At 36.9% G+C, this 12,763-nt stretch overlaps 1 protein-coding gene across 2 annotated transcripts in view; it reads right to left on the bottom strand.

Moving 5' to 3' along the window:
- Positions 1–2,228: 2,228 nt before the first annotated feature.
- slc4a10b (solute carrier family 4 member 10b) overlaps positions 2,229–12,763 on the bottom strand; it is a 52,500-nt gene continuing 41,965 nt past the window's right edge. For both annotated transcript variants that reach the window (XM_053495988.1, XM_053495987.1), the window contains 12 exons: positions 11,795–11,900; positions 9,995–10,156; positions 8,896–9,009; positions 8,609–8,770; positions 7,499–7,750; positions 6,930–6,998; positions 6,667–6,840; positions 6,215–6,337; positions 5,894–5,958; positions 5,658–5,769; positions 4,613–4,628; positions 2,229–3,373 (listed from right to left, as the gene is read on the bottom strand). In XM_053495988.1, the coding sequence (XP_053351963.1) occupies positions 5,673–5,769; positions 5,894–5,958; positions 6,215–6,337; positions 6,667–6,840; positions 6,930–6,998; positions 7,499–7,750; positions 8,609–8,770; positions 8,896–9,009; positions 9,995–10,156; positions 11,795–11,900 (1,324 nt within the window). In that variant the 3' untranslated portion in view covers positions 2,229–3,373; positions 4,613–4,628; positions 5,658–5,672. The remainder of the gene's footprint in view (positions 3,374–4,612; positions 4,629–5,657; positions 5,770–5,893; positions 5,959–6,214; positions 6,338–6,666; positions 6,841–6,929; positions 6,999–7,498; positions 7,751–8,608; positions 8,771–8,895; positions 9,010–9,994; positions 10,157–11,794; positions 11,901–12,763) is intronic.

The raw sequence follows: 12,763 nt of genomic DNA, 5'->3' as shown, positions 1-12,763 counted from the left end.
GGATGACTTTTGAGGTACAGAAGAAGAGGAGAGTGAGGACTGAACCCAGGATTAGATGGTGGAAGATAAAAAAGAAGATTTTTGTGTGACATTCAGAGTGGAGGTAAGTCATGTACTTGGTAGCAATGAAGAGATGCTGGACAACTGGTCAGCTACTGCAGAAGTGGTAAGGGAGACAGCTAGGAATATATTTTGTATGTCATCAAGATAAAGAAAGGAAGGTAAGGAAACTTAGTGGTGGAATGAGGAAGTACAGAAAAGCATCAAGAGAATGAGGCTTGCAAAAAAAGAATTGGTATAGTAATAGAGTATAAGAAGATGTGATGTAAAGTGAAAAGAAAAGTGGCAAAGACTAATGAACAGGTTGTACTGTATAAGAAGCTCAACTTAAAGGAAGAAGGAAAATATTTATATCGACTGGTCGGACAGAGAGGCTGATGTACTACATGCTAAAGTGATAGAAGATGCTGATATACTGACTAGTGAAGAGAGTGTTTTGAGGAAGTTGAGAGAGTATTTTGTGAAGCTAATAAATGAAGAAAATGAGAGAGAAAAGCTTGGATATCAGGTAGTACAGGGACAGCTAGGAAGAGGATGAAAAATGGAAAGGAAGCTGGTTCAGATTACATTACAGTGGAGACATGAAAGTGTTTAGCTGAGATGGCAGTGGAGTTGCTTACTAGATTATTTAACAAGTTTCATGCCAAGTAAGAGTACCACAGATGCCATGGTTGCTTTGAGAATGTTGACTGAGAAGTATAGAGAAGGGCAGAAAGAGTTGCATTGTGTGTTTGTTGGTCTAAAGAAAGCATACAACAGGATTCCCCGAAATTACCTGTGGTATTGGAAGAGGAAGTCAGCAGTGGCAGAGAATTATTTGAAGATTGTGCTAGATATGTACAAGGACAGCATTAAAGCAGAGGGTTGTGCTGTGGGTATGACCGACTGGTTTAAGGTGAAGGTGGCACTGCACCAGGGATCTGCTCTTAGTCCCTTTCTGTTTGCAATGGTGATGAACAGGTTGACGGATGAGGTTAGACAAGAGTCCCTATGGACTATACAGTATATTGCGATCAGTAGCAAGAATAGGGAGCATGTTGAAACGAGTCTAGAGAGGTAGAGGGATGCATGCAAGAGGCATGAAGCACGAGCAAGACGGAGTCCATGTGTGTAAATAAGAGAGAGGGTGAGGGAAAGGTGTAGTTGCAAGTAGAGGTAGAGGACTTTAGGGTCAACTGTCATAAGCAATTGGGAGTGTAGTAGAAAAGTGAAGAAGAGTGTAGGCAATTAAAGGGAAAGAGAAAGAGACAGGAAGCAGAGCCGGAGGTGGCAGAGCTGACAATGCTGCAATTTGCTTTGTAAGTGACAAGAATAGACAAGATTAGGAATGAGCACATTAGAGGGACAGTGCAGGTAGGATGGTTTGGGGACAAAGTTAGAGAGACCAGGTTAAGATGGTTTGGACATGTGCAGAGGAGGGACGAGGTATTGTATATTGGGAGGAGAATGTTAGAAATAGAGCTGCCAGCCAGGAGGAGAAGAGAAAAGGCCCAAGAGGAGAGTAATGGAGGTGGTGAGGGAGGACATGTGTAGGGTTGGAGTGACAAAGGAAGATGTGGTAGTTCATTGGACAAACATGTAAGATCCACAAAGACCCCCCGATGTAATCCACAGTACCCAAAGAATCTGCTTCCAATGCCCTGGTGCAGACACTCCAGCAAACCCCCAGATGGTCTTGAGGAGTCATGCCACAAGGGCCACAGGTGCCCAGGTAGCACAAGGGGGTCCTACACATTGGTGGACTTTCCACTTCACCACTGTGCTTCCCCATATCAGTAGTATGTTAATTCTTAAACAATGACTACATTCAGATGACAAATATATAGAGAACTTCAGAGCTTATTCAGATTTATTTATTAGCCATACATTTATTAACATAAACAATAACATCTAAACAGCTTGTACGTATAATTGTGAAGTGCTATTTTAACATCAAGTTTAAGTCAAAACAAATTTATTTCAATAAATTAATGAAACATTAGATGAAAATGTATGTGGTCACCAGGTTATATTCCTTACTGGGGGAAAAAAGAAGCCTATTGTAGCTGCTTATTCAATTCCACAAACATCAAAGCAAGACAAAGCATATCACCCGAAAGAATTCTGATTACTCGACTTTTAAGAAAAAAAAAGGTAATCCTAAAAGTGCATGAATGTACATGTGCATTTACAAAGTAAATCCACTTATATATCTTTCATTTTGCCCTTCTAGATTAATATTGCATTTAGTCTCAAGTTATATTATACCCCTGATAGATTATTTGAGAAACCTTAAACTGAGGATTATGACCTGTAGAGAAATGCCCTTCAGAACATTTACAAAAAAAGGTATGTCATTTCTGTGTTGTTGATGTTTCCCACAACACTTCAGACGGTTCCTGTGTATAACATGCTGGTACTGAGAAACTGCCATGTGGTATTATTTAATCAGAGATGTGCAATGACCAAGCTATCAGAAAAATCTATTTGGACTTTGGCATATTGACAGAATCAACACACAGCCTACAAAATCATTCTCTAGATCAATTATCAGACATCAGATAAACATTTTAACATATAGTATAGTCATCTGAAAATATAGCAAATACATAATTAAAATGAGAAAATCTTTTTAATTACAATGCAATAAATTGTAATAGCCTAAGCCTCTATTCTGAGGTAATACTCTGTTAACAAAATAATAAGCAGTACCATAGTTCGCCATTTATTCTAACTAAAAAAAGAAAAATACATCCAGTATTAATAATAATAATGATAAAGAATGCAAGTCTTAACATTGATACTTATATGTTAAATCTACCATTAGTCTTCTAAATATTTTTTTGTTTAGTTGGATTTAATTATATGTTAAATAACAAGAAAAAGACTGTAACATTTACAAATACAAAACATAGAAAATACATATAAATCCAGTTAAAATCAAAAATAGTTTTTAGAATAGTTTCTAGCTTTTCCAACACACTCTATAACTTTTACAGTCACCATTCCTCACCTTCACCTGCTGGTATCGTTTTATTTTGCTAAACAGAAAATACATATAAAGTTAAAGAAATTGACAATTAACCACGCAAAAGCATCTTTAAATTATAAATAAAATCTAATAAAGCACTAAAAAAAAAAGAGCAAAAACTTGGACAAATATGAGCACACAAGACAAGACATATGAGCAGAAACATGTGGCACATGATATCAGTGTGTGTTTGTGTGTGAGACCACAGTGAAGGAGACGCAGGTCAAAGGCTTGTCATTATGTTGACAGTTCTCTTTTCTTTCATCTCTTTGATTTCCACTGCCACTGCAGGTTGTGTGTAAACTGTCAGAGAAACATGACTTGATTCAACCACACAAAATATCATAGAATACTGAACAGTCAGAGCAAACACTATCAGGAGCAGTTACCTGTTTACCCCTTTAACTGGAATGAATTATCTTTTGATGGATGTTATGTCTGATTTGTAACCATGCCTAAATTACTGGGGGGATTTCGAATTTATTAGTCAGAGATTTGTTGCTACAGTTTGTCCCCCAACACCAGTCACTTACTTTCAACATCTCACTCATTGTCTATACCACTTTATCCTGGACACAGGATCACAGGGGACCTGGAGTCTATCCCAGGAGACCTAGGTCACGAGGCTAGGTACACCTTAGACATGGTGTAGATCGATTGCAGGGCACACACACATACACACATCTATTCACACACACTACGGACAATTTGGGAATGACAATTAGGTTAATCTTCATGTTTTTGGACTGTGAGAGGAAACCAGAGTAGATGAGGAAATCCACCAAGCCCAGGGAGAACATGCAAACTCCATGCACACAGAGGCGGGAATTGAACCCTGGTGAGAAACAAAGCTGGAGCTTTTGGCCACAAAGCAGGGTACACCCTGGATGAGGTGCCAAACAGTGCAGGGCACACACACACACATTCATTCACACAGTTGTGGGCAATTTGCGATGGCATACAGGTCGGAGGTGGGAATTGAACCCCAACCCTGGTGGTGTAAGGTGACAATACTAACCACTACGACACACATATTAGAGATCTTCAAATAGCCTTAATGTGTTATTTTATTTTATTTTACTCGTATGTGTTAGTAACATTTTAGTGGTAATTCTCATTCAATCTATCAAAGCACTCACCAGCTGGCAAACATGGTCTAATCAGCCTGACTAGCTCAGCGTTTTAAAAGGAATAAAACTGATGTTCAGGTTTCTGTGTAATTTACATAAAAGCAAATGTTATATGCAGTCACTCAAACTGATTTTTATTTTAATATAAAAATATAAGAATATAAAAATATTTATTCTAATAAAATATAATGCAAAACCAATTCCTAAGGTAAAGGGCTAAAGTAAAAATGTACAAATTTGTGTATGAAGAAAAGAAATCTGCTCCAAACTAATGAAAATGCAGCATATGATTCTAAGAGACATGCTATGTCCTTCCAAGTAAAAAAAAAAAAAACACATTCAAAGGTGACACATTTAAAAAAAAAAAAAAAGGAGACGGCAAAAATAGGGTCATAGGACAAAGTCAACTTACCTGAAGTCCTCAGAAACTAGGAGAGCAAGAAAAACAGCATAAGATACACATAAGATTGTACGAATCTAATTACTGATTATTTGTAGAGAATCACAGTTTTCAACACTAATTTGATATTTATTAGCCAAGAGCATTTTCAAATAAACAAAGCCCTTCCAGGACTATGAAAAAATTCAACTATGATGACAAGAAGTGAAGTTTTTAGTCTACACAACTTATGTACAATGTAGTTATACAAACTACAGTAATTGCTTTTAAAGAAACAACATGACAAAATGTGACCCATCATATCAAGTCAAGTATTAAGTCACACATGTTACTGTAGTTTTGCACTATGGCCAATAGTATGCAGTAGGTAAAACGTATCAAAACTTGGTTAAAAATACCTTATCTTCCTGATCCTTTTTAATTCTTATAATGTTTAAAGCAATCTAATAAACACTATACTATATTTTTTTCGCTATAAAACCACACTGTTGGTGAAGATTTAGGGGTAGTAGAGAAATCCTGGTGCCAAAATAAGGCTGAGGGTTCCCTCTTTTCTATTAGGAATTTCACGGAATTCTTGAAATCCTCATTTAAATAGGATTCAGAGTAAATTGAGGCAGTGGTGTCTTAAATGGTTAAGGCTGTGGATTACTGGGTTACTAATTGGAAGGTCGGGGGTTCAAGCCCCAGCACCGCCAAATTGCCACTGTTGAGCCCTTGAGCAAGCCCCTTACCCTGCTCCAGGTGGGCTATAAGCTGGCTAACCCTGCGCTCTGACTCCAGGTTCCTAACTGGGTGATGCAAAAAATATATATATTTCACTGTGCTATAAATTACATGTGAATAATAATGTATTATTATTATTATTATTATTTTATAAATTGGATTTTGACAGATTTTTCTAAGTAAACAAAAAATGCACTGGCCATATCTCTGCAACCAGCCATGATATGCAAATCACCCAAAATGTGACTTAATACCTTATTTTAAGTGATAATCACTGATATCTGCATGGCTTAATTGTGTACTTTATGTACAAATGAAAAATAATTCAAACCTTTATGTGACTGGTTCACTTTTTTGAGCCATCAGAGCTGACTGCCTTCCAAGTGTTTCCAAATGAGGCTTTAGACATCTCATCCGTGATGTTCACAGATGAAGGATCATCCCTAAAAAAAATTCTAAATCAGTCATTTCACAAACAGCGCCAATATCTTATGTCTGTAGTAGAAAAATATTATGCATTGCACTGCAGCTATTTTTGTTCGATTCGTCAGTGAAATTGGCACACACTTGTAATGTCCTTCCAACGGCACTTGTACTACTCCCTCTTCTTCTGCCAGAATACTTTGCTCCTCCTGGCAGACAGGAATGGAGGGAGAGAGAGCGAGAGAGAGAGAGAGAGAGAGAAGAAGAGAGAAAGAGACAGAGAGAGACTTTTACTGCAGGAATGCCAGCAAGAACTTCATCCTCCTTTGACCCCCCCCCCATCCTTCAGTTTCCTGTTTCAATGCGGCACACTAAAATCGCTTTACACAATAACTATGTAAGAAATGTAACTAGTGTAAAACTGATGTCAGATGTGCTTGTGTTATTGCTACAACATTAGCTCACCTCTTTTTCTGCATCCTCCATTTTCTTTTTCTTACTTTCTGGCATGAGGTCATCCAGCCAGCTCAACTCTCTTTTAGTGAAGATAAAATCCAGCAGCTTCCGGATAAATACCAAAGCAAGAACCTGCCAACAGAAGAAACATCATACAAACACATTTCATAGCTAGAACTTGCTCCTGGCAATAATCTTATAAATCCTTAGCGCTTTTACCTGCCAAACGTCTATAAATATCTAAAGCTAGAACTTGCTACATTCTTGTTCAATGTACATGCTCCAAACTGCTGTAAAACATTGTTAAAATGTGTGTCTGCATTGAAAATATATACAAAAAACAATAAAAAGCTATCAAATATTGGAATAAACTGGCAAGACTAAGTGTTAAGTCTATATCGTAACAATATCCTATTGTGCAATTCAGTTAGTTTGATTAGATTAAAAGGGAAAAAGAGTACCATCATAGGAAAGACGATGGCAGCTCGGGACGTCTTAATGACCCAAAGGAGCACCAGGCAGCTGAGCTGGATGATGGTGAATAAGTGAACCTTCCGCAGAGGAACGTGCCTCAAGTAGATAAAGTCTGGCTGGTGCTTAGCTGGCATCCCAAATAGCCTCAACCTGTCAAAGAACTAAGCAAAGACACCAGGATCACCCAGTCACTGATCAGGAATTATATCAGGATAGGGGATAAGATACATTCACATGTTTATATTTATACCTGTATTCCTCTTAGTGATGATGCTCCCATGTAAAGAAACACTCCATAGAGGACAGGCATGGGGATGAACTGAAAAACAAATCCTACAGTAAATATGCAAGCCGTTGCGGTGATGCAACTAAAGCATTTGCTGAGATTATAACTGAAACTGATATTCTCACCATTAATTAAAATACTACCAAAGTGCTGCGATTTCTTTTTTTACTTTACCTAATGAAGGCAATGATGAGGTTAAAAAGACTTTATTTGCTTAGAAAGGTGCGGAAAAGTGAAAACCTTTTCTGGCACAATCCGTCAACACCTTTTTAAAGAAGCTAATGGCCTTATGTTTTTTTTTTCCCTAACTGTTGCAATAACTTAAAGAATTAGATAAACATATTAAGTATATTACACATTAGGGAACATTCTTTATGAAAAAACATTAGGTTTAGCTCTTTTTAACTATGCACTGGAAAGCTCGCATTATCCACAAGCCAGTTCAAACGCAGTTCAAGAGTAGATTTTTCACTGTATTGATAATCAGAAGGAGCTTAGAAAAGAAGCAGTGGATGTACAGAGCAGGAGCAGACCTTAAGCATGGAAGTCATGAAGACAGAGCACCCCATCAGGAGAAAAATCATAAGGCCTGTTAAACGCTGTTCTCTGATGCCAAGAAACTTAGGCTGCTCTCCTGGGGCGGCGCTTTCAGACTCCAGCTTCAGGCTGTTCACGTGTGAGATAGAAAGCACCGTAGCTGCCACAAACCAGGGCAGTCCCATCAGTGAACACACACCCAGCATCACACCCACCACAAACAGATCCAGGTGGTAACCACAGCCTTTCTGCAATGAAAGAGTAAAAAACATTTTTCAATCACAACAACATGTATTAGTAGTAGTAGTATAGGTATAAAAATTATTATTATTTCTATTACTATTATTATTATTATTATTAAAAACTCTAAAAGTGCTTGTTTCATTTAACAATCTTCTTGCGTGTATAATTTCAATCTTTTATTTAGCAATGCCCATGAGTTATTATTATTATTATTATTATTATTATTATTATTATGCTGCAATAACAAAAAATTTAACAAATAAATAAAACCCTTCTATGAGCAAATGTCCAAACATTTTGTAAGGTAGTGTTTATTTTAGTGTTATTACTATTCTTATTCATATTAAATTACTTTTGTATTTATAGGCAATAAACAAACATTTTTGAGATTCTAACTCCTTTAGATCATGTTGCACTGTAATCAATTAAGTTTTCATACAAATCTCATTGCTGTTCTGAAAAAAATTATTAAATCCCAAAACATCCCAAATCTTTAAAAACAACATTTTGGATTCATCATCACAGAACTCTAAGGTGCATAGAAATGATTTGTAACTCCCAGATCTGTAGCATGCCCATAGGGAACCGAGCGGAGTGACAGTTTTCAGTTTAAGTAAAACAAAATCAAAACTGTTAAAAATGGACTCACAAGGTTTTCTGGCGACGATATCGATATTCCGAAAGCCATATGGGATTAAACTGCTCAGTTGGTAACACTACTGACTAGGAACCAATCATTTGCTAGTTCAGAATGTGCTATAAGTTATTCTTAACATATACAGCACAGATGGACGCAATGAAAATATGTAAGTGATAAAATGATACATTAAAAAAAGAAAATATACTTTATATGTCAATTATACCTTAAGTTTGTGTTCCTTCCTGTTAATGATGACCGCAGTGATCTGCTGGTCCATGAAGATAAGGATGGTACAAAGAAGAGCGGGGATCACTGTTATGATACAAGTCCACCACGGGTTCGGACCCAGTGGGTTAATAAACCAACCTCGGTCATCTCGTGTTGGCTACAAGAGCACAAAGGCAGTCACTTTAATTAGTATCACTTTTAAACTTCAAAATACAAGATGTATTTATACATTACAGGTGTCAGACGAACATGGTTAGATGCAATTTCAGGACAGTTTCTCACCTTAAACTTGTTGGGGACCTGCAGTTTGGGTGAAGGGACACCTAAAGCGTAGTCCACCAGAACCATGGTTAAAATGGTAAAAAACACAGCAAAATCACTGATGATTGATCTGACCTGGAGCAGACATAAAATATAATGTTAGGAGGAAATGTATTAATACTAACGTTCATGTGCATTACTTATGAAGCAAATAATAGTCCAAGTAATACCACAAGTAGGGCTTAAGGGTCTTTTGTCAAGGTGCACAAAAAAAGGGGTTTAAAACTAGCCTGGTAAGCTGTAGTTCGCCTACATCTTTTAAAAGTATTGTTTATTCGTTTCTGTGTTATAAAACACAATAGATATGTATTTGTTACTGTATTTTTTTATGAAAAGTATTTTAGGATTTGATGAATCCAAATAAAGTCCAAGTTTCCCAAATAAAGGTTTTGTTCGCTTGGGTATAAGGTGGTTTTAGCAGACAGGTGCATGTTAATGTATGATAGCACCTAGAGTTAACAAATTATTATTCATAATATCTAATGCAGTATATTATCTATGAACGTAAGTACAAATAAAGGAATATACTGACTCAGTTCAGCCTTTAACTGGGGTCTCAAATATTTCTTTGATATTCCACTAGAGAGCACCAGTGCACAAAAAAAAGCATTTCACTATGAATCCTCTTATCAGATTTGCTCCCTCTCTCTCTCACACACACACACACTCGCACGCACACGCGCGCACACACACACACACACACACACTATTACATGAGAATGGCATTTTAAAACATGTATACAGTAGAAGTAATTCATAGTATGAATGTATACACACACAGTATAGGGAATTAGCATTAACCACTCACTGAGACTATGTAAGTTAGTGCTAGCCAAAATAAACAACTTGTAAGGAGATTCAATAATCATAATCAAGCGTACACAAAGCAATGACTTCTACAAATACAGAGGTTACCTATAATAACAGAAATTGAGCAATATTTTTGCCAGGTGGTTTGATTAGTCGTGCCTATTAACACACACTCACACACACATGTACATACTGTACATACACATGTACACAAAGGCACAGCACTGAGAGTGTGTGGTGATTTACATACCCTGGTGGGAAAGTATCGGCTGGTCTTGAATTCTTTAAGAAAAGCAGACATGGCCACAGTGGAGAAGAAAAGCACAACACACCAGAAGAGCACATCAGGGACATAGGGACCATGAGGACCACAGGCTGAGCCTACAAACATCCCCTTCTTCTCTATGCAGTCCTGAGAAAAAAAAGGCATCATGTAAAAGCAATAACTACATATATGCATTATATCCTAGTTAAAAAATAATATGTAACAAACTGAGTAGGTTTGAACATCTTACAAACAATCTTACAATGCAATTCCCATTCAACACTTGTTAGATTTTTATAGTTATGAATAAATATTCTGTTATTTGCTATATTAAAACTCTAGAATTCAAAGGCTAATTTGTAATAAATGTACTATTTCCATTAACATAATTTAGAAAAACTAATGACGCATTTTATAATTTGTGCAACAAATCGTAGTTAGGTTGATGCACATTTCATTAGGTCATTTGGTATGGGACTTAAAAGGTCAGGGGGGAAACAGTAATATAAAAGCATTCATTAAAATCTGTTATTGTTATTATTACTAGTATTATTATTTTATTATTATTATTGTTTTATTATTATAAAAAGAATTTAAGCATATAATCTGATCTGATGTTTTAAACTCTCTCTCTCTCTGTATATATTTTGCTTTTAGTGCTTCGAAATGGCTAATCCAGTATAATCCAAGCCACATGTCCTTAATCTCTGCTGTTGTTCTGTCTGCATCTGAGAGAACATGCTATTCACACTTTAGTAAGTCGCTCCCGATAAGAACGCTCAAATTCCAAATGCCTAAATGTAATGTAATGTGATGGAATTCACATGACAGGCACATAAGTATAAGACCACATTACAAATTTGAAATTTTTAAAACAGAAAATGTACAAAATTAACCTGAACATCAGGTTTCATGAGTCTGAGTATCAAACAGAGGACATACCAAATATTTAAAAATTCCAATATCAATTCATTAATTTATGTTGATATTTCTAAGATTCTACTTTTCACTCCAGTTGCTGATAATATTATTTGTATTTAAATTATGTTAAAATGTAACAGAATTGCAATCAGAGGCGCTCTAATCCCCATGTACTGTACTTGACTTGTTTTCTGACATTGCCACTATATATATATATATATATATATATATATATACACAATCGTATGTTACTCTTTTAAAATGAATCAATATTTGAGTGGGGTGTCATAAATGCTACCCACTTCAAACTATTTGAACAGTAAACCCGATCTTAGATCTTTAAGGGGCTTGCCATGGATCTCAAATATTTTAAAGTAATCCAAGGTTCCAAACCGTTTGCAGGAGTGTCCTGAATTTAAATTCTTCATAGTTCTTGGTCACCTGAAGCTGTTAAATCAAATAATACACCTATGAAATGTTAAGATGTACTTAAGAACCCCTTTTCGATGTTACTACAAACCTTGCTAAAAGGTCAAGCATTGTCTAAGAACGGTCACAACTTTCCTACTGAACCAACCCCTAAAGTACCTACTACACCTCCAGAATTAATATGAATTTTCATAGACTTCAACAATTTCTCACCTGTTAACCTGGGAACTACATTTTGGATACCTGTAACTGCAGAAGCAATAAATCTGCCACACACTACCATAACAATCATGTACATTGTAGTTTCTATAAGATGGATTGGTGTGATTTATTCTTAAGTGGCACAAACCACTAGAATATACCTTCAAACCACTTAAATTGCACAAATCTGGGATCAAACTTGGGAAAGCCATGGTTTAATCTGCTCATATTAACCTGCACTTCCAGAGCCTCCCAGTAGATTTCTGATGCTGTTATGTTGTTTTGCTCCCAATACTGCAGAGTGGCATTGCTGGGGTTCACTGGCTCTAAACAAGCACAACTGCAGAAGCAGAAAATAATACACATTTAAAGAGGAGAGAAATGTTAGTTTCTGCAGATAGGTAGTTGTTTATTTCCATATACTTGAAAAAAGATCTTCTTTTAGTGTAAAAAAATCATTAATTATCTACATTTCATTTAAAATGCTAGGAGGCGGCACAGTGGCCAGTGTCCAGGTTCAATTCTCGCCCCGAGCTCTGTGTGAGTTTGCATGTTCCCCCCGTTGTTTACGGGTTTCCTCAGAGTTTTCCGGTTTGCTCCCACAGTCCAAAGACATGCAAATTAGGCTAACTGGCATTCCTAAACTGCATGTAGTGTGTGAGTGCATGTTTTAATATTGACCACAAAATACAATGGTCACCATTAGCCTCCACTGTCCCTAGTTGAACTGCAGCGGTTCCTAGATAGATGGATAGAAAGCTAGTGAGCTACTCTATGTTGCATTCCTGAAATGCAGCAGTTATTACATAGCAAATCCTCTAGAAGAGCTATCCTATCACAAAAAGTTCATGCAGGCTATGACAGCTTGTTGTGTATGGGGCTATGCCGCCACAGACCAGTCAGAGTACTCCTGCTGTCTCCTGTACACCGCCGAAAGAGTCTACAATGGGAATGTGAGCATTAAAACTAGACCTTTGGGCAGTGGAAGAAGGTGGACTGGTCTGATGGTCTTTTAAATCATTTGTGGCATGTGCAGTGTTTACAAGGGGGAAAATGGCACCAAAATGCACTATGGGTAGAAGGCAAGCTGGCGGGGGTAATGTGAAGCTCAGGGAAATACCCTGGGATAGCTTGGGCCGTGGCATTCAGGGATGCTGCTTTAACCTACCTTAACATTGTTGCAGTTATACCCTGTAATGGCAA

The sequence above is a fragment of the Clarias gariepinus genome, chromosome 5 (assembly GCF_024256425.1).
Source record: "Clarias gariepinus isolate MV-2021 ecotype Netherlands chromosome 5, CGAR_prim_01v2, whole genome shotgun sequence".
Lineage (NCBI taxonomy): Eukaryota > Metazoa > Chordata > Actinopteri > Siluriformes > Clariidae > Clarias > Clarias gariepinus.
This window is presented reverse-complemented; position numbering and strand designations above follow the sequence as displayed.